This window comes from Choloepus didactylus, chromosome 27 (assembly GCF_015220235.1).
Source record: "Choloepus didactylus isolate mChoDid1 chromosome 27, mChoDid1.pri, whole genome shotgun sequence".
Taxonomy (NCBI): domain Eukaryota; kingdom Metazoa; phylum Chordata; class Mammalia; order Pilosa; family Megalonychidae; genus Choloepus; species Choloepus didactylus.
The window spans coordinates 21746341-21771262 of NC_051333.1; the positions used below are offsets into that span (position 1 = coordinate 21746341).

Genomic DNA, 24922 nt, shown 5'->3' on the forward strand with positions numbered 1-24922 from the left:
GACTAGGGGGAGGGCCGTTCCTCAAACGAAATAGCAAAATGGGACCATGTCATGTGGAAAACACAAATTCTGACAACAGAATGAAACTGTTACAAGAATTCTAAAGGATAACCCCATAGTTATCTTATTAAAAGGTACATATACTATATAATTTAACTTCTACGGTCAGTTTATTCAAATGAAAATGCTTTGAATTATTTCATAAATAATTCATAATTAAATAATTATTTTAATAATTTTAATAATTTAATAATTTTCCTTATTGAAAGGAAAATGCTACTTCCATTTGGCTATTGTATAGAGAAAGGGAACCTGGAAATACAAGGACTGTTAATATGCTTGAGTACCTTAACTTATATATTTAGAGAACTAAAACTGTGGAAAGCTTCTATGATTAAAGATCCCAATATAATAAACATATTTAAGTGTAGAAATCATATTGTCCATCTGTGTGCATACAATAACAACAATAAAGTGGTTACATTAATACAATAACGAACTCTACCATCTAAGTTATTTGTCCGGGGAACCTCTGGTCTCCTCCACTTTTCGACGACCAAGATCCACTACAGCGACCCAGTGTCATGATTAGCACTGATAATGCAGGCTGCAACCTGAATTTATTTGGTATACCTAATCATTATGCTGAAGATTTGGACAGGGCATTTATTCCTCATGGACCAATTTTTGGACAGAACCGAACGGCTTGCTCGAGATGTGATGAGGGAGATGGGATGCCATCACACTGTAGCCCTCCATGTGCTCAAGGGGGAGCTATACATTCTTGGCAGATTGCATCAAAGCACTGAACAGAAATAGTGATAGATCCATTCCTCAGACTGTAGATTGTATCAGACTAAAGAGCCACTGTAATAACCAGTGATCAGAAGACATAAAAGTAAGTGAAGATGATCTGTCAACTTTAACAGGAAAGAATGTCTTGATTGTCAAAGATATAACTAACACTGGCAAAACCAAGCCAACCTTGCTTTCCTTGGTCAAGCAGTATATCCAAAGAAGGTCAAGATCACCAGCTTACTGGTGAATAAGAACCCTGGAAGTGTTAGAGACCAGACTTTGTTGGATTTGAAATTCCAGACAAATTTGTTGTAGGATATGCCCTTGACTATAATGAATACTTCAGGGATTTGAATCATGTTTGTGTCATTAGCGAAACTGGAAAAGCAAAATACAAAGCCTAAGATGAGAGTTCAAGTCAAGTGATAGAGTTTGGCAATATCCAGAATCCCATTGACGTCACCAGTAAAATTACTAAATGTTCTAGTTCTGTGACCATCTACTTAGTAGAGCTTGTGCATGTAAGAATTTTATCTGCTTTGTATATTAGAAATGTCACTTATGGCAGTATGAACACTTTATTTTCACCATGAGCCTATAGACTATCAGTTCCCTTTGGATGGATTGTTGTTTCACTTGTGAATGGAAAATCTTTTAAACCACACCACTATTGAATGAAAATATTGAAAACAATAAGAAACATTTAAAAAGAAGACACATTAGTTTTTTAATTGGGTATTTTAATTTTTATGTATTCATGAAAGAACAGAAGTGATCAAATATTGTTGATTTTACCACCATGTGTTTGGAAAATCAAGAAGCAGTCAGTTTCCATATCAATGACAGAGATTTTTATCGTGTCCAAGACCATGTGTCTTGGAATTCCTTGAGTAATATTGCAACAGTATTAACTGAATTTTCGCACTTGTTCAGAACACCAGTTCCTTTCAAATATGGATAAATAAATTCTAAAAAACGTTACCACTTTTTAAATTCTTCACTGGACAAATCCTTAAAATAAAGACTGTCTCTTTAAAAGAAAAAAAGGGGGGGGGCTGCTTGGAAGAAGGGTCAACCTTGCCCTTTCAAGTTTAGAAAAGGCCAAAAGAAAAATGGTGTTGAAGAAGACAGCAACATCAGGAAAATTTTTGGAAGTTTTTCCTTTTATCTAATTCAGTTCCAACATGTGTCAGCACCTACCTGGTGAATAAGCCAGCAATGGATTTCATACTTAGAACACAATGCAGTGATCTGCCCGAGAATCTTAGAATAAAAAGCCTTCTGGTTGTGCACCCCAGAATAGAAATTCCTTCCACAGCATCCCAACAGGTGGCTGTGTGAGACCTGCTTGGGCACACCCAGGCCAGGTGCTCTCGGCCCACGAATTGAGCACCAAGAACAGAGTCCCCAAGATGCCTGAGAAAATCCAGAGGGCGTTTGAAGCTGGGCCTTTGGCAGGAAGAGGGTCTGGTTACCTCAGGGCCTTTGCAGTTGCTGTTCCCCTTTCTTGGAACACGCTTCCTTCAGTTCCCTGCGTGGCCGGCCCCTCCTTTTTCAGGTCATTGCTCCATTGTTACCTCCTCAGAGAGGCTCCCCGTGGTGATCTAGTGCAAAGGGGCCACCTCCCTCCCAGTCACTCTTGTCCTTGCACACCTGAATATCTGAAACGATGGATGCGTCTGTTTGCAGGTTTATTGCCTAGCTCCACTCCACCCAGAATGGAGGCTCTGTGTGAGCACAGACACTGTCTACTTCCACAGTGTCTGGGACACAGTTGGAGCCCATGGGATATGTATTAACTGAATTCTAAAGGAGTCTCCAGCAGGAAAGGGCAGGGCAGGGGAAGGGAAGGGAAGGGAAAAGGGCAAGGAAAAGGGAAGGGAAAGAAAGAAGGAAAAAAAAAGGCTGTGACCCACTGGCCTAGTTGTTATAGGGACTTTGATGTTGATCCCATACAGTAAGACATTTTCTAACTCCCCCCATGCATCTTATTTTATTTCCTTGCTAGGAGAGTTCATCCTGAATATTCACCTAAGTGCTATTAACAGCTTTTAAAATTTAAGCCCCACAACAGCTCTATGAGGCCATGCCTTTTTTATCCCCATTTTACAGACGAAGAGAAGTTAAGCCACTGGACAAAGTCACCTTGCTTGGGTGGCACTCCATCTGGCTGCTGACTCCACAGCCCATTCTTTTCCAACCCAGCTTTGGGAAATGGTGGATAAAGGGGGCAAAGTGCCCAGACTAAGGTTACAGCTTAGAACGTAGAAGGAGTCATCTGTGACTTTGACCTTTTGCCAGGTCCCTGTTAGTCATCCAAGACCCAGGCTTATCCCAGTAGGGCATAGCCAACAGAATCCTCGCTAACTAGTTAAAGAGGAAACAAATATACTGGAGATGGTTAGGGGTTTGGCAGCACCTCTACGAGGGCAGAGGACCCAGTCTGCAGGGCTGTGCAGCCGGATGCAATTCCCGTGTGGCCCCAGACACTGGCTGCCTTTTGGCCACCTTTGCCAGAGAGGAATCTGGCAGCACCTGCTCCTTCCATCTCTCCCTCAAGCCCTGACTTGGCTCCCACCGGAATGTGTGTTGTGGGAACCTCCCTCCCACCCCTCACCCCAGCTGCAAGGGAGGCTGGGAGAGACAGCGCTTCTGGTTTCTGCTTGTGTTGTTTGGGACGCCTAAGGTGGTGCATCCCCAGACACTGTAGTGTTGGACAACCAAAGAATTCATTAATGTCCACCCCAATGTGCACATTCTGTGCCCGTGAGCCGCAGGGCAGATTCCATGCGACCTGCTTGTCTTCTAATAATTTCTCCCAGAAAAGTAAGAGGCCAGAGCAACCCCTTGCTGACTGTCTACACATTTCCTTCATTTAGAGAAAAGCCAAACTCTGTCAGCAGATGGTTTTATGGGAGAGTGACTCATGCGGGTTTTCGTTTAACTGTTATTGCACCTCGACAAAGATAAAAATGATGGCATTTGGAACGTTAAGTGGGATTCTCTAATGAATTATAATAAAATGTTGATTCTAAAGATGTATTTGTTGAAACTCTCCATTGGTAGGGGGCCGTGTCCACTTGTTGGCCAACGAGTTGAGGATTTACAACAGTGTCCTCTGGTTCCCAAGACCCACGCTGGGTTCCGGACCATGGGAGGTTATCTGCCGAAGAGGGAGTGTCTGGAGAGCTTAGTGGGTTATTTGCTTTCTGAGTGACCTTTGGACTTTTGACTGAAAATGGGACCAATTGGAGGGGTGAGAATGGATGGCACTGCCCCTCCCTCAGTCCTCAAACTGCTAAATCAACAGCAAGAGACTCAGTTCCGTATCTAGGGGAAATGGGCTCATGTTGCATAAAATATACGACATACACTTCTGGAGGGTCTCCAGTGAAATTAAAGGACCATTTAGGCTTTTATAGTCCCTATAGCTCTATTCAATTATATAAAAATGAAACTACATCTCCTTTTCACAGCTAGTGTTTTCAAGGTATATACAGCAATCGTTAGGTTTTGGATTTTGGGGGAGAAATCCCTATTTTATATTACTTAATGACTGTTTAATTATTTTATATATCTGAATGTATAATAAACATTTCTCACCCCTATTTGCAAGTCCAACTCCTTGGTACACATAAGCACACATGAAGCCCTTCCCTTTCTTTTTACATAAATGGAAGCATATTATACAGATTTGGGGCACTGTGTGTTTGTGTATCATAGCCTCATGCCAGAGCTCTTTCCATATACATTCATACAGGCTTGCTGTTCTGGTCTGCTAATGCTGCTGGATCATAAAACACCAGAAATGGATTGGCTTTTATAAAGGGGGTTTATTTGGTTACAAAGTTACAGTCTCAAGGCCATAAAGTGTCCTAGGTAAGGCATCAACAATTGGGTACCTTCACTGGAGGATGGCCAATGGTGTCCAGAAAACCTCTGTTAGCTGGGAAGGCACATGGCTGGTGTCTGCTGGCTCCTAGGTGGCGTTTCAAAATGGCGTTCTCCAAAATGTCTGCATCAGCTTCCAGTGGCCGTCTTCAAAATGTCTGTCTCAGCTACAGCTAGCTCGCTCCTTCTGTCTGAGCTTATATAGTGCTCCAGTAAACTAATCAAGGCCCACGCTGAGTGGGCAGGGCCACATATCCCTGGAAATTATCCAATCAGAATTATCACCTACAGTTGGGTGGGTCACATCTCCATGGAAACACTCAATCAAAGAATTACAGTCTAATCAACACCAATACATCTGCCCACACAAGACTGCATTAAAGAATATGGCTTTTTCTGGGGGCATAATATATACAAACTGGTACACTTGCCTCCTCCTTCTTAACAGAGACACAGAGGATTTTTATCCAGTTGTCTTGAGGTTGTTTAACCAGTTTTCTATTAATCGGCAGATATTTGGTTGTTTCCAATCTTTTACAGTTATAAATAACATGGCAGTCAATATCCTTGCATGTCCCTCTTTATGCACTTGTGAAAGTTTCTGCGCTAAGTTTCTAGAGGTGGAATTGCAAAGTGAAAGGCAAAGGACACTCTGAAATTAGATAGGTATTACTAATTTTTTTCCTGAAGATGCTATATCAATATATAATCCTTGGGTATGCCCAACTGGAGTACAGCACGAGGTCAAACATCTTCATCTTTATCTGTCCAACTGGAGTCATTGTAATTTGTACATCTCTTATTCAGAGTATCAACACTTTTAAACATGTTTAAAATCCAGTCACATTTGCTTTTTTTTTTAAATAAACTCTCTGTATATGCCCATTTTCTTTTAGACTGTGCATCTCTTTCATATTGATTTGTAGATGTCCTTTATATACAAATAAATGAGCTTGTTTTCTTTTAAAATGAATGTAGAACTAAATGTCATTAAGTGTCTATGACTTTGTATTGGTTTTCATATGAGCAAATTCACAAATCAGAAAACAATCAATTCTTGGAGCCTGTCTTCAGATTTTTTTAATTTGGAAAATATGGTCATTGAAAAGCATTTTGAAGTTATTTACAAAATTAGTCCAACCATTGTGGCATTATATGTTTGGAGAATAAATTAAGGTGGCTTAAAAAACATTTCACAGTTTATAAAACTATAAATATGATAAATCTACAGAATTATTAAATTTATTTTATAGTTCATAAAGTTATAAAAGTATTAAATGCATATTCACTCATTTAAAAAGACCAATATTCCTAAGTGTATAAAGTAAAAAGTGCAAGCTGTCCCACTTCCTACCAAGATGAAAGCACTGTTAACAGTTGGGTTTGTGTTCCTCTCAATGGCTTTCTATACACCTAAAAATACAATTTAAAGAATTTTTTTTGCAAAAAATGGAAGCAACATCTGTTCTGCAACTTGCTTTTTTTCAGTTGGGAATTTATCGTGCATGGATGTCAAGACTGGTAACCTTTGCAAATTACATTGCCTCGTGCAAGCTGACAGTGTGTTAACAGAAACCATAGCAGGGCCTGACAATGACCCTTCCAGAAGAACCAATGGGCTAGAACAGATAGGGCCTTTGGAAACATCTAAAGTAGCCCACTGGGTGTAGCTTGTTTCTCCTAAAGCTTCCACACCTACATTTTGGAGACTGTGTTGAGGGGCTTAGATTTGGGGGAACTGAGTAGAATCACAAGGAAAGAGGGTGACAATCAGAGCATTCATGCAGCTGGCCCTTAGAAACTCCTGCTTTAGTTTTCAAGATTTGGCTTTCCACTTATTTAGGTTGCCTCCCTCCCTGTCTTTCTCCCTCTCTCTTTCTCTTTTCTTTTTCCTCCCTCCCTCCCTCCCTTCCTTTCTTCCCTCTCTCCTTCCTTCTTTCCCTCTTTCTTTCCTTCCTCTCTTTCTTTTTTTAAGAAGGATGGGGTCAGAATGGTGGTGCCCAGGACTGAGCTCCACAGAGGCCCACCCAGCCCTTAAGCAGAGGGTTCTGTCCAGTCTACCTGCGGGAGCAGCCCCTGCCTCTGACTTGAGCCTGTTCAGGGGCAGGCTAGCTTTCCCAGGTAGATCCGTGTCCACAGGGAGGACAAACCCATGGACTAATTGGGCTCTCCTGAGACACCCTCCCAGCAGGGCCCTACAGATGGGGGATGCTCTGAGGCCGAGGTGGGGCTGAGCGGTTTGCACACAAAAGAGCCCCACTCAGGAGGCCTCTGCTCCCCAAGTCTTGCATCTGGCCAGGCTGCATCCCCCCAAAGAGAAAGGTGCTTTTCAGCTGGGCAGTCGAGCCAAGTACCAGGGGAGCCGCATGTGCCTGAGGGGGGCCTCCTTCTAGTTACCCGGAGGCACTGCCTGGCTCTGTAGGCCCTGGCAGACTTGCCCAGAAGAGCTTCAGAAAGCCCTGGATTGGCTCTGACCCAAGGGGGTAATGGTCTTCCTGGCATCCTATGGGGCCACCCCCGAGACCTGGGAACAAACTGAGTTCTAGAAGGCTGGGTGGCCGGGTAGTAGTTTTCTTCAACACAATCCGTTCTGTGTTCATTCAACAAATATTTGAGCCTTCTAGCTCTGGAAATACAGCAGAACAGGACAAAGTCCTCGCCTTTGTGGGGCTGACATTCTAGTGGGGAGAGGGAAGCCAGATAAAGCACGAGTAATAAAAGCAAACAAGATCATTTTGAAGCAAGTTATTAAGAAAATAAAATGGCACTAGTGGCTTAAGAGCGACCGGGCACTGGGTCCCCGAGAGGCAGCTGTCTGAGAAGGAGTCATGCCAACACCTGGGGAAGAACATTCTGGAGAGAGAAAAATGCAGAGTGCAGCGCCCTGAGGCTGGGAGGCCCTTTGGCTTGTTGGAGCAACAGCAAAGACCAGGGGTGAGCCTGGAGCGTGGGGGAGCCCAGGAGAAGACGGGGAGCAAGGAGAGCTGAGCGCCAGATTTCACAGGGCCCTGAGGCCAGGCTGGAGCATTTGGACTTTATTTCACATGCAACAGGTCACCGGAGGATTTTAAGTCGTTGAGCAATGCAGTCAGAGTGCATATTTATGGGCCTGCTTTGAGGAGAGAGTTAGGGGGGTGGGGATAGGATGTAAGTTGGGCAGAAGGGAGACTGGCTAGGGGCTGCTGTGGTGGTCCAGGAGAGGGAGCCTGGTGGCTGGGACCCGGGTGGCTGAGGCAAGGTGGTGCAAAGGGACGGACTGGGAGTATCTAGATGGAGATTATTGCTGACCTCTGATGTCCTCCAACAGAAACAGGGCCAGGGGCCCTCCTGCTTGCACTGGATGAGGGCTGACCCTCCCAGGGCACTGGGTCCCTGCCTGGAGTAGCACGATGGCCCTTGCCCCAGGCCCCACGTTGAAGGGCCCCACACAGGCCTCTGCTGGCCACTCCTTCCTCTCAGGGCGTGGGGTCCACCCGCTGCGGAATTACCAGCTGCCGGGGCCTCGGGGGGCCTCTTTACCAGGGTGCTTGCTATGTGTGCCCCTACGCCCAGGGGATGGCCATTTTCAGCGGTCTGGACAGAGTTTGAGCCCTCAGACTGGGAATCTACAGCCGCCTGACTAAAGACCCTTCTGGGGATGGGGGGTGGGGAAGGGAGTGGGAAGAGAAGGAGGGGAGCTGGCTCTCCCTACCCCAGGTTCCAGAGCTAAATTCTAAATTTAAATCTGGCCTTCTAGGACACGATGAAGATATAGCCATCAAGGCAGGAAGATAAACATATTTTATTTAACAGTTTCTTAGTTTGATTGGTAACTTTTAATATTTAAACAGATGGTGTGGGGGCTGCCATTTGTACTCTTGTCCCAGATCCCACAAATGTGCAAGCCACATCTACTGCAGGCTTTCTGCAGTGTTTCTCACACGATAGACCGGGAGTTCTGGGCTCCATCATCTAAAGAAAGAGTTTTCCACTAACAGAGAGTAATGGGCTTTTCCCAATTTGTTAAAAAAAATTAAGATGAATTTCAAATTCTGACTTGATTTCCTTTTGCTAATATTTTTGGTGCCTGCTACTACTTCTCTGCTAGCAGTTGCAAGCTAGTAAAATAAACACACAAACAAGAACAACAGCAACCACAAAAGAAACCACGCATACATCAGAGGGGACGAATTTATTAAGAGAAAGCTGGAAACCGCAGATTCTCGTGATTTTGACAGCATGGATTTTTTATAAGCACTCATGGTTGTGATTTCATATGGTAGGCACACAATCTTGTTACTTTTGCTCGCAGTTAAGTCATTTCTAGTTCATGAGGATGGAATTAATTATACTTCACGATGTTCTGCAAAAGCACCATGACTTCATGGTGAACTAAGCCTTAGAACACTGGCCCAATCATCTAACAAAGGAGTTTTTCCACCAACATAGAATAAAGGGCTTAAATCTGGCCTTCTAGGACATTACGTGCGAAGAAGCGTGTTTATGGAGAGGCTAAACAGGTGAAGAATAAGACAACCAGCTTTTATTTATCAAGCAAGCATCTGCAGTGTACCAGGAACTGGCATCCGCATAGACATTCTCCCTAATCCTTTCAACGACCCTAAATTGAAATTATTTCCCCCGATTTACAGAGATGAAAATGGAGGCTCAGAGAAATTCGGTAACTTGCCAAAGGTCATCAAGCAAGTAAATGATGAAGCAGGGATTTTAACCCAGTGTGAGGAACCCCCACACCACTGGGCCTCCTGCTGAGATAGCATATGTAATCTAAAGGGTGATAAGAACGGCTTCTCCAAGAGAGGGGAGGCTCTTGATAAGAAACACTAGTTTTGTGGCTGATTGTCCACTGGGTCCACGGTCTTTGACTATCAGTACTAAAATAGAAAGCATGTTAGAACAAAACTCATTTGCTAATGCATTTGTAATAACAGTTAGTTTGTTTATTCCGCCTAAATTTCAGAGAGGTCTTGGAGAGTATTTTGTTGAATCACTGAAACTGTGCCTGAAAATCGTAGCTCTTGGCCTTTATCTTATCTTGATTAGTCATGCTTTGGAGTGATGCTTCTTACATCCAAGCTTTAGCTTTAGATAAAGTTAGAAAACTAAATGGGAAGGGTTAGTTCTGCTTTTGCTCTTTGGAATTTGATTGGTTTTCAAACTACAAACTTATTCTCTTGTGTGCATTGCCTTAGGAAGGGTGAATCAAAGCAAATTAAAAATTTCCTAGGGTCCTGTTTGTCTCCTCACAAAGAGTTTTACAGGAGTCTGGAACCAGGCTTTGTCCTGGAGCACACAGAGCTCAAGACACAATTTGCAGAGACCCGACTGGTGCTCAGCCTCTCCTTACCCCCCGCCCGGGCCCTGGCCTGCCCACCCCCAGTGGGGCAGTCTTCTCTGAGCTGTCAGCAGCACACTTCCCACCTCTTCAATGCACTGTCATTTCTGCTGCTGGTTTTCTCCTTTGTAAAAAAATAGAGCCAGGGCATGTTTGGGTACATTCCAGTTGCTTCTCTCCCCTGGCCCCTGGGGAGCGGGCAGCCCTGTCGGAGCTGGGGTCCCTGGCCCCATGGTGCCTGCCTTCCTTGAGATCTGTCTCCAGGACAGCCAAGTTGCCATCAATTACAATGGAAGAGAGGATCTTTAAGGCGGTCAGAGAGTGGATTTATAAGCTTCTCTCATTATGGACTCTGTCTCAATTGGACATGAGTTGCATCTCCTTTCCAAGTGATTTGCACTCACTCCCAATTCTCCAGCCCAGTGCTGACCCCACATGTCTATCAGGCTGCCCCACACACACACATACCCCCTTGGCCCCTCCCATAGAAAGCTGGCTCCCCCAACCCTGGGGGCTCCCCAACTTCTCCATCCAGTCCCTGCCTCAGGGCTTGGACAGCTCCAGGATGTCCCTACCTCAGGTCCCTGGGTGCCCCTTCACCTCTGGGCATTCGGCCAGCCCACCCTGACACCCACCACCGGCTTTCTGAACGTCTTCCTCCTCACGCCAAGGCATTCTCTTAGACCTCAAAGGAAAAACTAGACCCTGGCAGGTGGACCTTGGCGGATGTTTCTAGGCCACAGCCCTCTCTTCCGGAAGCACAAAGCAGGAAGGTGGGTGTCCTGGAGGTGGCGGCCCAGGGCTGTGGAGGGGAAGGCCCTCCCTCTTCCCTGCCTTCCACGTGCTGGACGGCAGGCATCAGCCCCCCGGCCTGGCCCTGCGTCCTGCCAGCTCTTCCCTCCATCCCTGGCGGGGGTGCTCAGCTCACATCTCCGTTCTTTTCCCCTGATCAAGTCTCCCCTCCCCAGCCCCTGTCAGAGTGGCCTTTCAGGAACCCAGATCAGACCAGGGCACTCCCCTGTTAAACACTGGGAGACGAAAGCCTGTGAGATAGGACCCAAACTCCTTCACCTGGAGCCCTCAGCCCAGCTGTCTGCCGATCCAGCCTTATCTCAGTCCCTCCCCAATGCTCCCCACACTCCAGTCGCCCAAAGGGCTTGTCCTTTGTTACCAGGCCGCGCCATGCACTAGCCATCTCTCCACCTTTGCACCTGCCCTTCCCTCCTCCCTTATCCTTCCAGCAAATTCCTGCTCATCCTTCAAGGTGCAACACGAAGGCCCACGGCCACGTGATCCCCAGGCAAAGTCAGCCGTCACCTCCTCCAGAGCCCCAGTTCCCCAGGGTAGAACATGCTCTTAGCACAGCACATCTTTAACCCCCCTTGTGGCCCTTACATGTTGGATGAATTAAGTGATGGGGAGCCTGGGCTCCCCAATAGCGTTTTCTCGCCACGCCTGCTTGGGGGGCTCCCAGGCGGGTTGCGGAGCCTTCCTCCTCTTTCCGGCCGCTGTCTGGTCTGGGATGGGGCTTTGACTTGCACAGCCTGGAGATGCTCAGGCAGGCGCACCTTCAACCAGCACCCAGGGGACGCCGCGCGTCAGCCCAAGAAGTCGCGAGGCTTGGTGTAGGGGTGGGGTGGGGAAGGACCACAACTCACTATGCACACTCAGCCCCTCATGCAGGGCCGCCCTCAGCAGGGGGTTCTGGTCCAGTGTCTCTCACCTGCACAGTCTCATTGGAGTCTGGACAAGTTCCCATCCTGCTGCTCCCCCAGCTCGGTGACCCTCTGTGGTTTCTTCCAGTTCCGGAAGGATGGACTCCTGTTGAGGAGACAGCAACTCTGCAGATGAGGCTGTGGCAGGCCCAGCCCACTTTCCTTCTTTTGTTGTTGTTTCATTCCTGCTCTGGGAGAAACCACTCTGTTTAGCCCTGCAGGATAAAGGAAAGTGCCACCGTGTGTTTTCAGATTTCCCTCCAGATCTGCACAAAGGCAAGGTGTCTAAAGCGGCCTTGCTCCTGGCCAGGAAGGCAGCAACTTAGCTCAGGCCAGTGAGATATTTAATGTCTCTTTTCACTCCCTCAATCCCAAAGCATCAAGTTCAAAATATCTTGCTTATGAGCTCTGACCCAAAAATGAAGACTTTGGGCCACAAATCATTGGGATTATGTTGAGTAGAAATAGATTCAATCACAGTGTGCGTTCCCGGCTTGAAGTCGCATCTATCTTTACTGTGACCACAGTGAGAGCCTGGGCTCCCCAGTAGCGTTTTCTCGCCGCGCCTGCTGGGGGGCTCCCGAGCGGGTCGCGGTGCCTTCCTCCTCCTTCCGGCCACTGTCTGGTCTGGGATGGGGCTTTGACTTGCGCAGCCCAGAGATGCTCAGGCAGGCGCATCTTAAACCAGCACCCAGGTGACGCCGCGCGTCAGCCCAAGAAGTCGCGAGGCTCGGTGCAGGAGCGACTTGACGGACCCATGAGCCCCCCGTCGGGACCCGCCGCCGGGCGATCCCCGATAGATCGCGCGGGTCTCCACGTAGCTGGAGAGATGAGCAGCCGCGAACCCCTTTCCCAGGCAGTGGTGGCGCCTAGGCGCCGGAGAGGCACCCAATTCTGGCCGCCTCGACCCCCGGGCTCCCGGGGACTCTGCACCTGGGCCCCAGAGTCCGCGCCCTACGGTCCAGCGTTCGAGAGTATCTCGGTGGTTCTCAAACCTGGAGCCGCGGGCGTGGAGACTCCGAGGCCCTGGCTTCCTTGACGCCCCTGCTCCCGCCGTCGGCGCCCAGCTGGACGGGGAATGCGGGCAGGAAGCAGTGGCCTCGGACCCCGCTCGGCGCTTGCCCACCTTCCCTTAACCCCAGATCGGGACTTCCGTCCGGAGTCCAGTTCTGCCTGCCCGAGGCCCGCCCGTCAGTTCCTCCGAGACAACTTGGCGGCTCTGCGTCGAGTTAGCAGGGCTGACCCCGCGTGCCTTGCAACCCTCGCGCTGGGGCCCGGAGAAGGGATTGAAAAGAAAAACTCTTGCAGCCTCGGCAGCCCGACCGGCCCGCTCCTCCGGGCTCCCGGGCCGCGGCCGCCTCCCGTACCCTCCGCTCCCCACGGGTCCTAGCGCCCCGCGCCGCGGAGCTAGAGGGACCCGGAGGACCCCGAGCGGCAGGGCTGCGGCGAAGTGCTTCTGCGCGGACTCGGTGGGGTCTCCCGGAGAGCGCAGCTGGAAGTCAGAGTCCTCTCGCCCGGACCTCTCCCCTCAGCAGCTTCGCGCTGCGCCGCGCGTTGTGGCGCGTCGGAAACAGCGTCCCCGCGCCCCCACTCTGCGCCGCCGGCTTCCAGGGACCCAAGTCCCAGACGGGACTGATTTCTCCTTTTCAAGCGAATCCGCGCCACGGTAGCCCAGAGACCGAGTCTCACCCTCCACCAACCCCCGGCGCGGCCTCTGGGTGACCCTGGGCTTCCCGTCCGTTGGCTGCAAGTGGGTGCCTTGGGGAGGCGGAAGGCGGGCGCTCCGCCGCCAACCACGTGTGCGCGGGGGCGACAGCCGGGCCGGGGATCGGGCGCCGCGCGCCCGCGATGGTTCGGCTCGCAGCGCCGGGGTCAGTGGGCGTTGCGCCGCGGCCTCTCGCAGCCCCCCGCGTACCGCCCTTGAAGAGCGGGCGCTAAGACCCAGCAGGAGCCGCGCCGCCGCGGCCGGTGGTCACAGGCTGGTTCGGACACTAGGGGGCGACGGCCGCCCCGGTATAAATGCGGGGCCCGCGCGGGCCTGGCCATTCGCGACCTGGAGCTGCGCGGGCGCGAGCGAGTAGGGGCTCCGGGTGGGCGGCAGCGGCCTCCCGCGCAGGCTGGAGGCGCCCAGGCTCGCCATGCCGGGTGGACTCTAGCTCCCCCATGGAGTCGGCCGACTTCTACGAGGCGGACCCGCGGCCCCCGATGAGCAGCCATCTCCAGAGCCCCCGGCACGCGCCCGGCAGCGCCGCCTTCGGCTTTCCCCGGGGCGCAGGCCCCGCGCAGCCCCCCGCCCCACCTGCCGCTCCGGAGCCTCTGGGTGGCATCTGCGAACACGAGACGTCCATCGACATCAGCGCCTACATCGACCCGGCCGCTTTCAACGACGAGTTCCTGGCCGACCTGTTCCAGCACAGCAGGCAGCAGGAGAAGGCCAAGGCGGCCTCGGCCCCCGTGGGCGGCGGCAGCGACTACGACTACCCGGGCGCCCCCGCGGGCCCCGGCGGCGCCGTCATGCCCGGGGGAGCGCACGGGCCCCCTCCCGGCTACGGCTGCGGGGCGACCGGCTACCTGGACGGCAGGCTGGAGCCCCTGTACGAGCGCGTCGGGGCGCCGGCGCTGCGGCCGCTGGTGATCAAGCAGGAGCCGCGCGAGGAGGACGAGGCGAAGCAGCTGGCTCTGGCCGGCCTCTTCCCCTACCAGCCGCCGCCGCCGCCGCCTCCGCACCCGCACCCGCCGTCCGCGCACCTGGCCGCCCCACACCTGCAGTTCCAGATCGCTCACTGCGGCCAGACCACCATGCACCTGCAGCCCGGCCACCCCACGCCGCCGCCCACGCCCGTGCCCAGCCCGCACTCAGCGCCCGCGCTGGGCTCCGCCGGCCTACCCGGCCCCGGCGGCGCACTCAAGGGGCTGGCAGCCGCGCACCCCGAGCTCCGCGCGGGCGGCGGCGGCGCGGGCAAGGCCAAGAAGTCGGTGGACAAGAACAGCAACGAATACCGGGTGCGGCGCGAGCGCAACAACATCGCGGTGCGCAAGAGCCGCGACAAGGCCAAGCAGCGCAACGTGGAGACGCAGCAGAAGGTGCTGGAGCTGACCAGTGACAATGACCGCCTGCGCAAGCGGGTGGAACAGCTGAGCCGCGAACTGGACACTCTGCGGGGCATCTTCCGCCAGCTGCCCGAGAGCTCCCTGGTCAAGGCCATGGGCAATTGCGCGTGAGGCGCGCGGCGGCGGGACCGCCCTAGGCCGGCCCCTGGCGGGGAGCGGGGAAGAGTGGTTTCGGGACGCCGGATCCCTAAGGCACCCGGAGCCGCGCGAGCCAAGACTAGGAGATCCCGGTGCCGACTGAAAGTCTAACCTGCTCCGCGTGCCCCCTCTTCCTCTGCACCGGACTCGGTGCGCCTAAGACGAGGGGTCGGGCAGTGGCTTCTCTGTACGGGAGAAGCGCCGTGAGGCTGAGCCGGGAGCCCGGCAACTCTAGTATTAAGGAATAACCTTGTGCCTTGGAAACGAAAACTCACCGCTCTGATTCCTACCGAGTAGGGGGAGCAAATGTGTGCCTTGCCATTTTATTCGAAGGGTTCTTGCTGCCTTCTGGAGGCTGCAGCAGCCCCACCACCACCACCACCACCGCGGGAGGAAGGTTGGGGGAGCAGATTGCCACAAGCCAGCTCCAGCCTCCCAATGGTGCCTCTCCTTACAGAGCAAGAACCCCAGAGACTGGGGGCTTTCAACCCAAGGTTGCTCCTCAAGTTTTACATGAAGGGGAGGGTCCCTGGTTCCTTCCCTCTCCCCATAAGCCTCCAACAGGCTGAGCTTCCTCCGGCAGGACTCTGAGATGGGGGTCACCAAGTGACCAGTGGGAAGACACCACCTCAGCTTTCCCCAGCCAGGCCAAAAAGCTAAGCTGTGGGTCAACCACAAGGGCATGTGTTCATAGGCGCGGGGGCCTGGAGGAGGAGGGTGGGGGTGCAGGGACCCTGGGAGCCTCGGCCTCCCCTGTTCAGGATGTCGCCAACATTGCCATAGGAACTCGAAGCACAATCAGTCCGTCCCGGAGGGCCGGAGTCCTGAGAAGTTTCCAAATATTTTGCTTTATCAGCCGATATCAACACTTGCCTCTGGCCTCTTTGTGTCCCAGCGGTGCCTTGTGCAATGTGGATGTGCACGTCTATGCTAAACCACCATTTTATTTGGTTTTTGTTTTGTTTTGGTTTGCTCAGATACTTGCCAAAATGAGACTCTCTGTCGGCAACGTGGGGGAGGGTCCGAGGCTCTCTTTCCTTTTGGTTTGGGATCGCTTTTGCTCCCGTGGGACCAATGAGGTGAGGTGGGCTTCCCCTTTCCCCTCAGCTTTCCCCGGGGGTGGGGGGTGCGGTGGTTGTGGGCCTCGGTCTTGGGCCGACTGGGTCCCTGCTGGCCAAGGCCGTCTCCAGCCCAGGCTGCCCACAGGATTGTGCCCCCCAGAGGCCCTGGCTCCAGGTCTCCAACCACCACACACAGCCTGGGAACACAGACCACGGCGGGGGGCTGGGGCAGGACAGTTTGCTTCTCTTCTTTTCGGGGAGAACACAGAGTTTCATGTTAGATGTTTTATGTATTATATCTATAATATAAACATATCAAAGTGAATTTTGGTGTCTTTTTATAAGCAGAAAGAAGCTCCTTCCAAGGTTTTTTGTGAGCCAGGTCACATTTGTAAATAATCACAGCATATTCTCTGGCTAGAATCCTGACTTTCATTAGTTCTCTGTCCATCCTGAGCCCCCCCTTTACCTTAAGGGGGTGACTTCTCCCAGTCGAGGCAAAGAAATGGCTGGGGGAAGACAAGATTCCAAGCTGAGAATGCCCAGAGCCCACAGAACAGTGAGACTCTTCTGTGAGGGGAGAAAGGGGTCTTGGGGTCCTGGCTGAGGTACTTGTTATGGTGGAGAGCCCCTCCTCTGCCCCTGAGAGGAGGAGAGGGATTCAGAGAGGGAGCTCTTGGCTGAGGTTTGCACGCCCCTTCCAGACCCGGGCAGGCCTGGCCCAGCAGCTCCAGGCCCAAGGGGCCCCTTGACCACATCACTCACAGCTCGTGCTCTGAAGCAGCCTTGCTCACACCCAACTTTGCCCCCAGCCTCCGGGAGGACCCTTGGGTCGGCAGCAAGAGGCCCCGAGTGGCAGGACTCCCCATCCCTCTCCACTTTCTCTGGGCCATGTGGGTGCAGCCTACCCCAATGATGTCCTGTGCACCCCTCCAGCCAGCCCACCCCAGGAAGAGAAGGCCACAGCACCCCGCAGGGGCCCGGAGCTGCCTCCCCCAGCCCCTCCCCACATACCCCCTGCCAAGGAGCCAGCCCCACATCAGCCTCCCCACCAGGAACCACCCTGGACCCAGCAGGAAGCTGCCCCAGCACCCCCTTAGCAGCAGCAGCCGCCAACCAGGGGAGGCGAGCCCTCAGTCCTGAAATAACAGGGCTTGGGAGGAAGTAGCCCCGAGGTCGGCGGGGCACTCAGATTTCACCCTCTTCCAGGAGTAAAATGGTAAAACACTTTCTACCTTTGGTTTCCACCCCGAGTGTGTTCACCGTGCAGCTTACAGCACATGCCAGTGGGGACGGGGGCATTTGCAAGAAATGACGCATTCGTTTGTAAAGCCTGAAAGCTTTGGGTTTACCTGCCTGTGAGGCGAGCGGGGGCAACTTGCCCCAACCCCTTCCTCCCAGCCCCCTCGGTCCCGTGTCTCGCCGCCTCCTCACCCATGGCCGCCCTTGGCGGAGGAAAGGCCGCGAGCCCGCTGAGGAGGCGGCGGCCTGCCCCGCACCCTGGGAACCGAGGAGGCAGCGGCGCACGGCCCGCCCAGGGGCCTGGGGCAGGCCGCAGCTTGCAAGACACCCAGCAAACCCTCTCGGAGTTCAGCGCTAATTCCAGTTTTTCTCGTTTGAGGGGCTGATCCTGGGCTTCCCCCCTTTGCCCCCAGCACAGGTCCCAGGATGAGCGGGGGGAGGGGCGGCCCCTGCCCTTCCTCCTCCCCTCCCACTGCCCCACTGGGGGTTTCCTCTTTCAAAGCTGTCAGCGCGTGGGACACTCCCTCCCGCCGCCTGTCCTGAGGTCCGGGCCGGGCTTCCTCAAGGACCCAGCCAACCACATCGAGCCCCGGGAAAGGGATGGGGCGGGTAGAAACCCCTGCGTGGTCCACTGGACACACAGCAGCAGGAGGGGAGCCCTTCGGGGGGTGCTGCCCAGCCCGAGAAGCCTCCCAGGGAGAGCTGCCCCCTGCCACCCACTGCTTCCTGCAGGGATGCCCCCCACCAATTCCCTCCTGACTGCAGCCTTTATGAAGAACCCCTCCAAGAGCCCGGCAATGAGCATACCCTGAGTATTTATTGGAATTCTACTGTATGCCAGGGCCTGTGCCGAGGACTCAGCTGGGAACAGGCAGCTTCCGCCTCTGCTCTTGGGGAGCTCACAGTCTTGTGGCCCAAAGATGTGGTTTGAAGGTGACGAGTGTGATGAAGGGAGGCTCGAAGTGTGAATAGAGGCTATCAGGGAAGACTTCCTGGAGGCAGTGGCTTTGACCCAAGACTTGGTAAGGCAGCCCCCCCCTGGCCCTGTCTCAAATGCCTAGATGCTCCTGCTTTGCACCATTCTCCCCACGAGAGGTAGCATCAGAGAGCAGGGACCTCATGCCCCAAACTGGGCCACCCCTGAGCTTGGGCGCCCTGCTCTGCTCAGGGGAGCCAGCCTCCGGGGAAGGAACCAAGGGCACAAGGGAAAGAGGGAGGCAGCTCCTTTGCCCACGGTAACTCCAGGTGGTTTAGCGCTGTCACGGATGTCACCCTTATCTCTGGATCTCCTGGGAATCTGTGAGGATGGGGTTTGGCTCTGACACCTGCCATGAGCCACTGGAACTGGGGAGGAGCAAATGCCTCTCCCAGGCCTCCCGCCCCCTCCTTCCCAGGCAGGAACCTGTCGGGCCTCCTCCAGGGGCGGCTGACTTCACGGGGCTGCGGGCAGAGGAGGCAGGAGGCCACTCACGGTGAAGGGCAAGGGGGTGCAGAAACCCCTACCTGGCTCAGCCAAGACACTTCTCCTTCCAGGACACCCACAGGCCTTCCTGGATGGTGGTGATGTCCCATTCAGTTTGTTTCCTATGCTGATGAATGGGGGAAGGGAAGTCTCCCCTCCCCTCCCCTCCCCTCCCCTCCCCTCCCCTCCCCCTTCCCTACCTTTCTTTTTCTTTAAAACTAAACAACCAGCACCTTGGGAGATATTTCTTGATTCCATGAAAAAGCTTGTGCTCTCTCCCCCTCTCCCATCCTCCCTCCCCCTCCTCCGGGCCCCCACCCCGTGGATGGAGCATTTGACGTAAGCAGACTCAGGAAAGATACAATTCACTATCAAAGCATCCTAACCCCATCCCAGAGCAATTTAAAAGCCAGATGGAATCTCTGGGAAACAGCATTAATAACGCGAACAATCTGTGAAGGCCGGCGGGGACCCAGGAGCTGCAGAGGGGGGCAGGGAGGGGGCCCTGGGCTGCCGGAGGAGTGCCAGGCAGGAGTCTGCAGGGTCACTGCAGCCATGCTGTGGCCGGGAAGGGGCCATCGCCAGGGTATGCCCGAGGTCTGGCCACAGCGGGGCTCTCCCCTCCAGCCCCCGCAAGGCCCGCTGTGCACCCTGGATCCTGGTCGCGGCAGACGGAGCCAGACAAATGTGGAACCCATTACTCAGGCAGCTGCAGCCTCGGCCAGGCCCCCTCTGGCACCCAAGGGCTTTGCTTCCCTTCCCTTTTGTTTTTATTTATTATTTTTCCAGCCTTCTGGCCCCGCCTGCTAGGAAAAGGCCTCTCTGGGTGTATTTCCCTTCATCTGCCGTGCCTCCACCCACCGCCTGTGCCAAACAACAGCAGAATAGTGTGAGATGGCCTGGTGGGGCCTGACCCAGGGGGATCCCTTAGAATGGGCGTGGCGGACACTTCGGGCTGGACCAACGGATCTCTCAGAAGCTGCTGTGATGGCTGGGGAGCTGGGTGCAGTGGCTTGGCAGCCTCGAGGGGCTGCAAAGGGGCTGGGCCAGGACGATGGGAGACAAACCCTCTGCTGTTCTGAAGACTTTTCCCAGCAAAGCTGAGGAGCTGGACTCTTCTCTTGGTCCATTTCTCAAACCCTGGCCTGGAACCCCACCTAACATGGGCTTAAAGACGTGGTTTCCCGTCACCCATCAAGTCAGGGCTGGGAATTGGCATGTTTGAGAAGCAGCCGTTGTGATCCTCGCATTCACAGAGAACCTATTTCCCGAGCTTCGTCTTTGCCATCTCCTCATCTGCATCTTCCACCAGCCCCTTCCATGGAAACTGTTCTCCTCCAGGGTCACCACAAGCTCCTGGCACCATCTGGAATGAACTCACCTAGGGTTCTGCCTTTCTCGGCCTCCTGCTGAATTTGGTCCCCAGGGATGTCCAGCGTGGGGCCCACAGCAGGTCTTCAATGCATACTGTTGAGTGCGTGGATCTCTCTTCTTTAAGGGACATGCTCATCCTCTCCTCGCCACTCCTGGGCCTGTTATGTTGGCCTGAGAGCTGCCAAGCAGGGGCTTAAGAGATCAGAGCTTGCTACTGAGGTGAGGGGCAACCCAAGGCTGCCAGAAATGAGAATCCACCTTGGCAACCCACTCTAGATGCGTTGTTGCTTCTACGAAGTTACTCTTAAAATGCAAGACTCTTAAGAAGGTTAACCCATGAGGTCTTAGATGTGTGATTAGGTCTTTGTGTGGTTGGCTTAGCTCCCAGCCCCAGAGAGATGGTTGTGCTCAAGTGTACAGGGAGGAGGTGGGACGGCTGGAGGAGGGGAAAGGGTGGGGGAAAAGTGAGGCAGTGCCATATACCCCAAAGCTGCTGGAGCTGCACTGGGGCATGGGCGGCCAGAACCACAAATTTTCTGCTTTAAAGGTCTTTCAGGTCTTTTCCCCGCTCCAGGATGAACGTCAAGATCGTTATTGAGGGAAGATGTCCAGAGAGTGGGGACACCAGTGGCCAAATGAGGTGGCGTAGGGTCAGGGCGTGTCTCCCAGGGACCCAGACGGTGTGAAGGGGTCCATCTCAGCCTGTCCCGAGCCTCTGGACTGAAGACATTTCTGCTCCTTGGCACGTGGCAGCCCAACCTTTCACCAGGAAGAAAGCCTCTTCTCCTCAAGCAGCCCCTGACCCTTCCCTGCTCTCAACCCTGGAGGCCTGAGAGTCCCCTGGCCCCCAAGCCAACCAGAGCACTGTCCCCAGCGTCCCCCCGCCCCCTCCAGGAAGGCCCTGCCCCTCTCGCCCATGAGGAAATGCAGCTGATTTACTGCAACCTTCCCCGAGTACGTTGGGCAATGGGCTCAGCGGGACGTGGCGGGCACAGCCCCTGCCTGAAGGACTGGGACAAGGGGGTGTCGGGAAGGGGGTGCCTTACACAGGCCCCTCTGGGAGGGAGCCACTGTGACCCTCAACATCAGGTTCAGACCCGCCGGGAATAGCCTGGTTGAATGATTTACAATTTGCAAACACGTTTTATTTGATTCCTGAGTTTTGGTAGAGCAATTACAGTGACTAAGCATGACAAATCACTCCCAACACAATGTCTGCTCGCTGTTAGGAAATGCGTTTGCTTCACTATTCTGCCTGGTGCGGCAACATTTTAAAAATAGACTCATTCACTGCACTTGAAGGCAATTTGTTCCAAATTTTCCCACTAATTTGATTTTAATCTGATATTTAAAATTCGTGTGACCACATTCCCACTGATTTATAGGGAATCTGCCCTACCTGGCAGCGGTTTAATTGGCTCAGCCCAGGAGTCCCCAGGACAGAGGGTTTAAATCCCAGAGCAACTTGAAGGCACAGCAGATGTCTAACTCAGTGTTGCATGTGTCACCTGTCTGGGGCCACTGAAAGTGCGAGTGGGGCTGAAGGCCGCGACATGGTAGGTCTTCAGGCTCTCCTTGAGCAGGTGAACCCAGCCCAGGTGCCCTGAGCCAGCACCTGGGGTAGGTGAGCATTGAGGTGGATTCCGGGGGAAAGACACGGGTGATGAGCGGCAGTTTCTGATCTCCCCCATCCACGATGGGGAGGCCCCAGGGAGGGGAGAACGTGCAGCGCTGGCATCGGGCTGCCCCTTGGGAATCCTGGCTTTGCCTCTTACCGTCCCACGTAGACCTCGCCAAGTCTGTTAATTTCTCTGAGCTTCTGTTTCGTTTTATGCAAAGTGCACGCAAATGTATGCAAAACAGCCCCTCACCCCCGCAGGGGTGAGTTGTGAAAGGTAAGGGAGGCAGAGCTGGGGAGACGGGAAGGCTCACTGAGGAAAGAAGGAGAGTGGGAGGGATAGGCACCCCTTGCTCCCCAAAGAACTCCAGTGGAAGGACACTTTAGGGCAAAAACCTTCGACCCCGAATAATCCCATCACTGTTATCATTTTAACACAGTTGAGATTTTCCCAAAAGATGATCTTCATTTGCTCAGAAAGCACTTATGAGCCCCTCCAGGATGCAGGGCCCTCTTGAAGGCTGGCAGGGACGGTCCAACCCCCCCCTGCCCTCCGCGGAGCCGGCCAGGGCACCCTGTGAGCAGACGCAGGTCACACAATGAAAGGTATCTGATACAAGCGCAGGACCCCAGGCGACACCCCCCGATCCATCCCCACTGGGGCGTCCAGCCTCTCCAATCCTGAAGACCCCTGCCCCTGCAGGCCTCCCCATCAACTTCCCCCCACTTGGAGAGCTGCAGCCTCCGCAGCCAGGGCCCCCTGCCGTCCCCTTGCTGGGAGAGGGGAGCAGGAGGCATTTGCTGTGTGTGTTGGGAGAGAGCCTCTCGCTCCCATTCCCCCCATCTGGGTCTGAGAGAAGAAGGAGGGAGGGTGCCCTCTGCCCTGAGGGGTGGGCTTCTGACGAATAGGGGCATCCCTGGGGTCCTGGAAGGGCTGAGGAGGGGGCACAGAGGCAGGTGGGAGGGGCCTTGGCCAAGCTTCTCCGGGGGCAAGAGCTGCAGAAACCTGCCCCACTCTTCCCTTTGCTGCCAGAAGTGTCGCCGAAAGAGGGGTTCTAGTGAATGAGCAAGCTCCTCAAGCAGGCACCCTGGCCTTACGCTCAAGCCTGGGAAGCGGGGGATGGCACCTGCCGGACCATGGCGGGCAGCAGGGATTGAGCGGGTCCGGGAGGGCCTGAAATCCCTGCTTCTCCAGAGCCAGGTCTGCAGGGTGGGTGCAGGGCAGCAGCAAGGAGAAAAGACAGGCGCGGGTGGGGGGCCGCTCCCAGGGGGCTGGTGGGTCCCGGTCCGGGAGTGGGGACAGACGGTGCAGGAGGAGAGTGCCCTGCCTGTGCTGATGAACTTGGGGCTGATTCTGAGTTGGGCTGAAGGAGATTTCAGGCCCAGGGGAGAGGTGGGCGAAGGGGTCCCCCAATGAGGCGTTCCCGAGTTCATTGAGGCCCCGACCTCTTGGGGTTGCGGAGAACGTCTCATCTGGTAGGGGCTGGGGGCATGAGTCACGGGCCAGGCCCACTGAGCCAGGGGGAGGTAGGGACAGAGGCGCTGAGCCCGAAATGTGTCAGAGGTGAGATGAGCATCTTGAGTGACGCAGAGTTTGTGTAATTATGTGGGGCAGTGCTGCCCGGGGGCTGAGGGAGCTGGATGAGAAAGGAGAGCAGCCCGATCCGGGTCCTCTCCCTCCGTGGGGCTGCATCCAGGATCAGCCACTCGCCAAGGAGCGAGGTGTCCTGAGAGGCGCCCTGGCCCGGTGCCCGGTGTCACACAGCCAGGCCCCGTCCCCGCAGCGACAAGACCAGGGGCAGGATCAGAGCCCAGGCTCCTAGGCTCCGCGTCCCCTGCAATGGTCTAATCCCCTACACCCCCAAATCCATCCAGGGCAGTGAATGCTCATGTTTTCTTAACACTTTCCTTTTTGGCTTCATTCCGTGACACTCACCCCCACTCTCGCCCAGCCCTCCTCCACACAGCATTCCTGAACGTAATTTACTTTAGTTTATAATTTTAAAAATCAAATCAACTACATGCTGTTTGGAACCTCACTGAGAATTTCAGAAATTGGAATAGCATGTCAGAGACGCTGCAAAGCTGGGTTCGGGGGCCCAGATGACACTGCTGTCTCCACTCATCGCAGGGGATGGGGAGTCACCATCAACCAGCCAACCCTGGTGGCTGTCCCCGTGAGACAGGCCTTTGGGACGGCTACCCCCACAGCACAGCGGCCTGGGGGGACCCGCTGCTGGGGGTGGGGGGCTCTGGCCTAAGCCCAAGGGCCAGGGCGGGACCTGCGTGAGGCCGCACTGGTGCCGGTTCTGCAAGGGCTGGGTTGGCCTCCCCACCCATCGGGGGCGTGAGACCATGTGCACCCTAGCCTCGCCACACACCTGCTGTGTGACCCGGGTCTGGCAGCCTCTCTGTTTAAGCATGTCTGAGAGGTGTGTCGCGATTCCCAGAGGCGAGATGATGAATGGGTGTCTCTCCAGAACACAGCAACCACGAGAACCTGGTCCCAGGACGTGTCACACTGAGGAGGACGAGGACCAGGCCCCCGGCCACCAAGAGGGGGGACTGAGTCAGAAACGCACTACTCACCTGCCAGCCAAATCTCTCGCCTGCCCGAGAGAGCTCAGGATTGGGAGCCAAAGAGCTGCAGGACCCAGTGTTGGGTAATTCCCTGCCTGCCTCTGGGCCTGGCTCCTGGATCCTTGCCATCCAGGTCTTAGGTGATGCTGGTGGGCTGGGCAGGAGGGGCAGGAGTGTTCCTTGGCCCCACTACATTGGGGACGGGGTTGAAGGACCCTAAGGTGATGTTGCTGGCATTAACAGGCCTTCTCTGGCTGTGGCTCTAGCATCACTTCAGCCCATTCCTTCTTCCAGATCCTCCCACCCCAGCTAAGACCACTCCCTATCAATCAGCCACTCAACTCACCAATAAGTCTCAACCAACATCCCCTGAAGGTCCAAAGCCCCATGAAACAGGAAGCCATGGTCAATAGCCAATATCATCCCACTCAACCATGCCCCTGACCCCCAATTGGCTGTGGAAAGACCCTGGGGGAATGATGTTCTGCTACCTCCCAGTGACTGATCAGCAAAGCCCATAGGAGGGGGCAGCTGTGGTTATCTCAGGGCTGCCCACACAGCTCCAAAGAAGACAGGGGTGAATCACAGAGGCAGGAG

The 24922-nt window shown here is 54.0% G+C and overlaps 1 protein-coding gene and 1 pseudogene across 1 annotated transcript; both read left to right on the plus strand.

Moving 5' to 3' along the window:
• The first annotated feature begins 584 nt into the window (after positions 1–584).
• LOC119521204 lies at positions 585–8277 on the plus strand (annotated as a pseudogene).
• A 5520-nt stretch (positions 8278–13797) lies between these two features.
• On the plus strand, positions 13798–16374 carry CEBPA (CCAAT enhancer binding protein alpha). The gene has a single exon (XM_037819553.1). It carries the CDS (start codon positions 13903–13905, stop codon positions 14959–14961), a length of 1059 nt encoding a protein of 352 aa, XP_037675481.1. The 5' UTR covers positions 13798–13902; the 3' UTR covers positions 14962–16374.
• Positions 16375–24922: the final 8548 nt, after the last annotated feature.

What these genes read in the sequence shown, in the direction of transcription:
- CEBPA (XM_037819553.1), top strand. Translation starts at nt 13,903, where the DNA reads ATGGAGTCGGCCGACTTCTACGAGGCGGACCCGCGGCCCCCGATGAGC.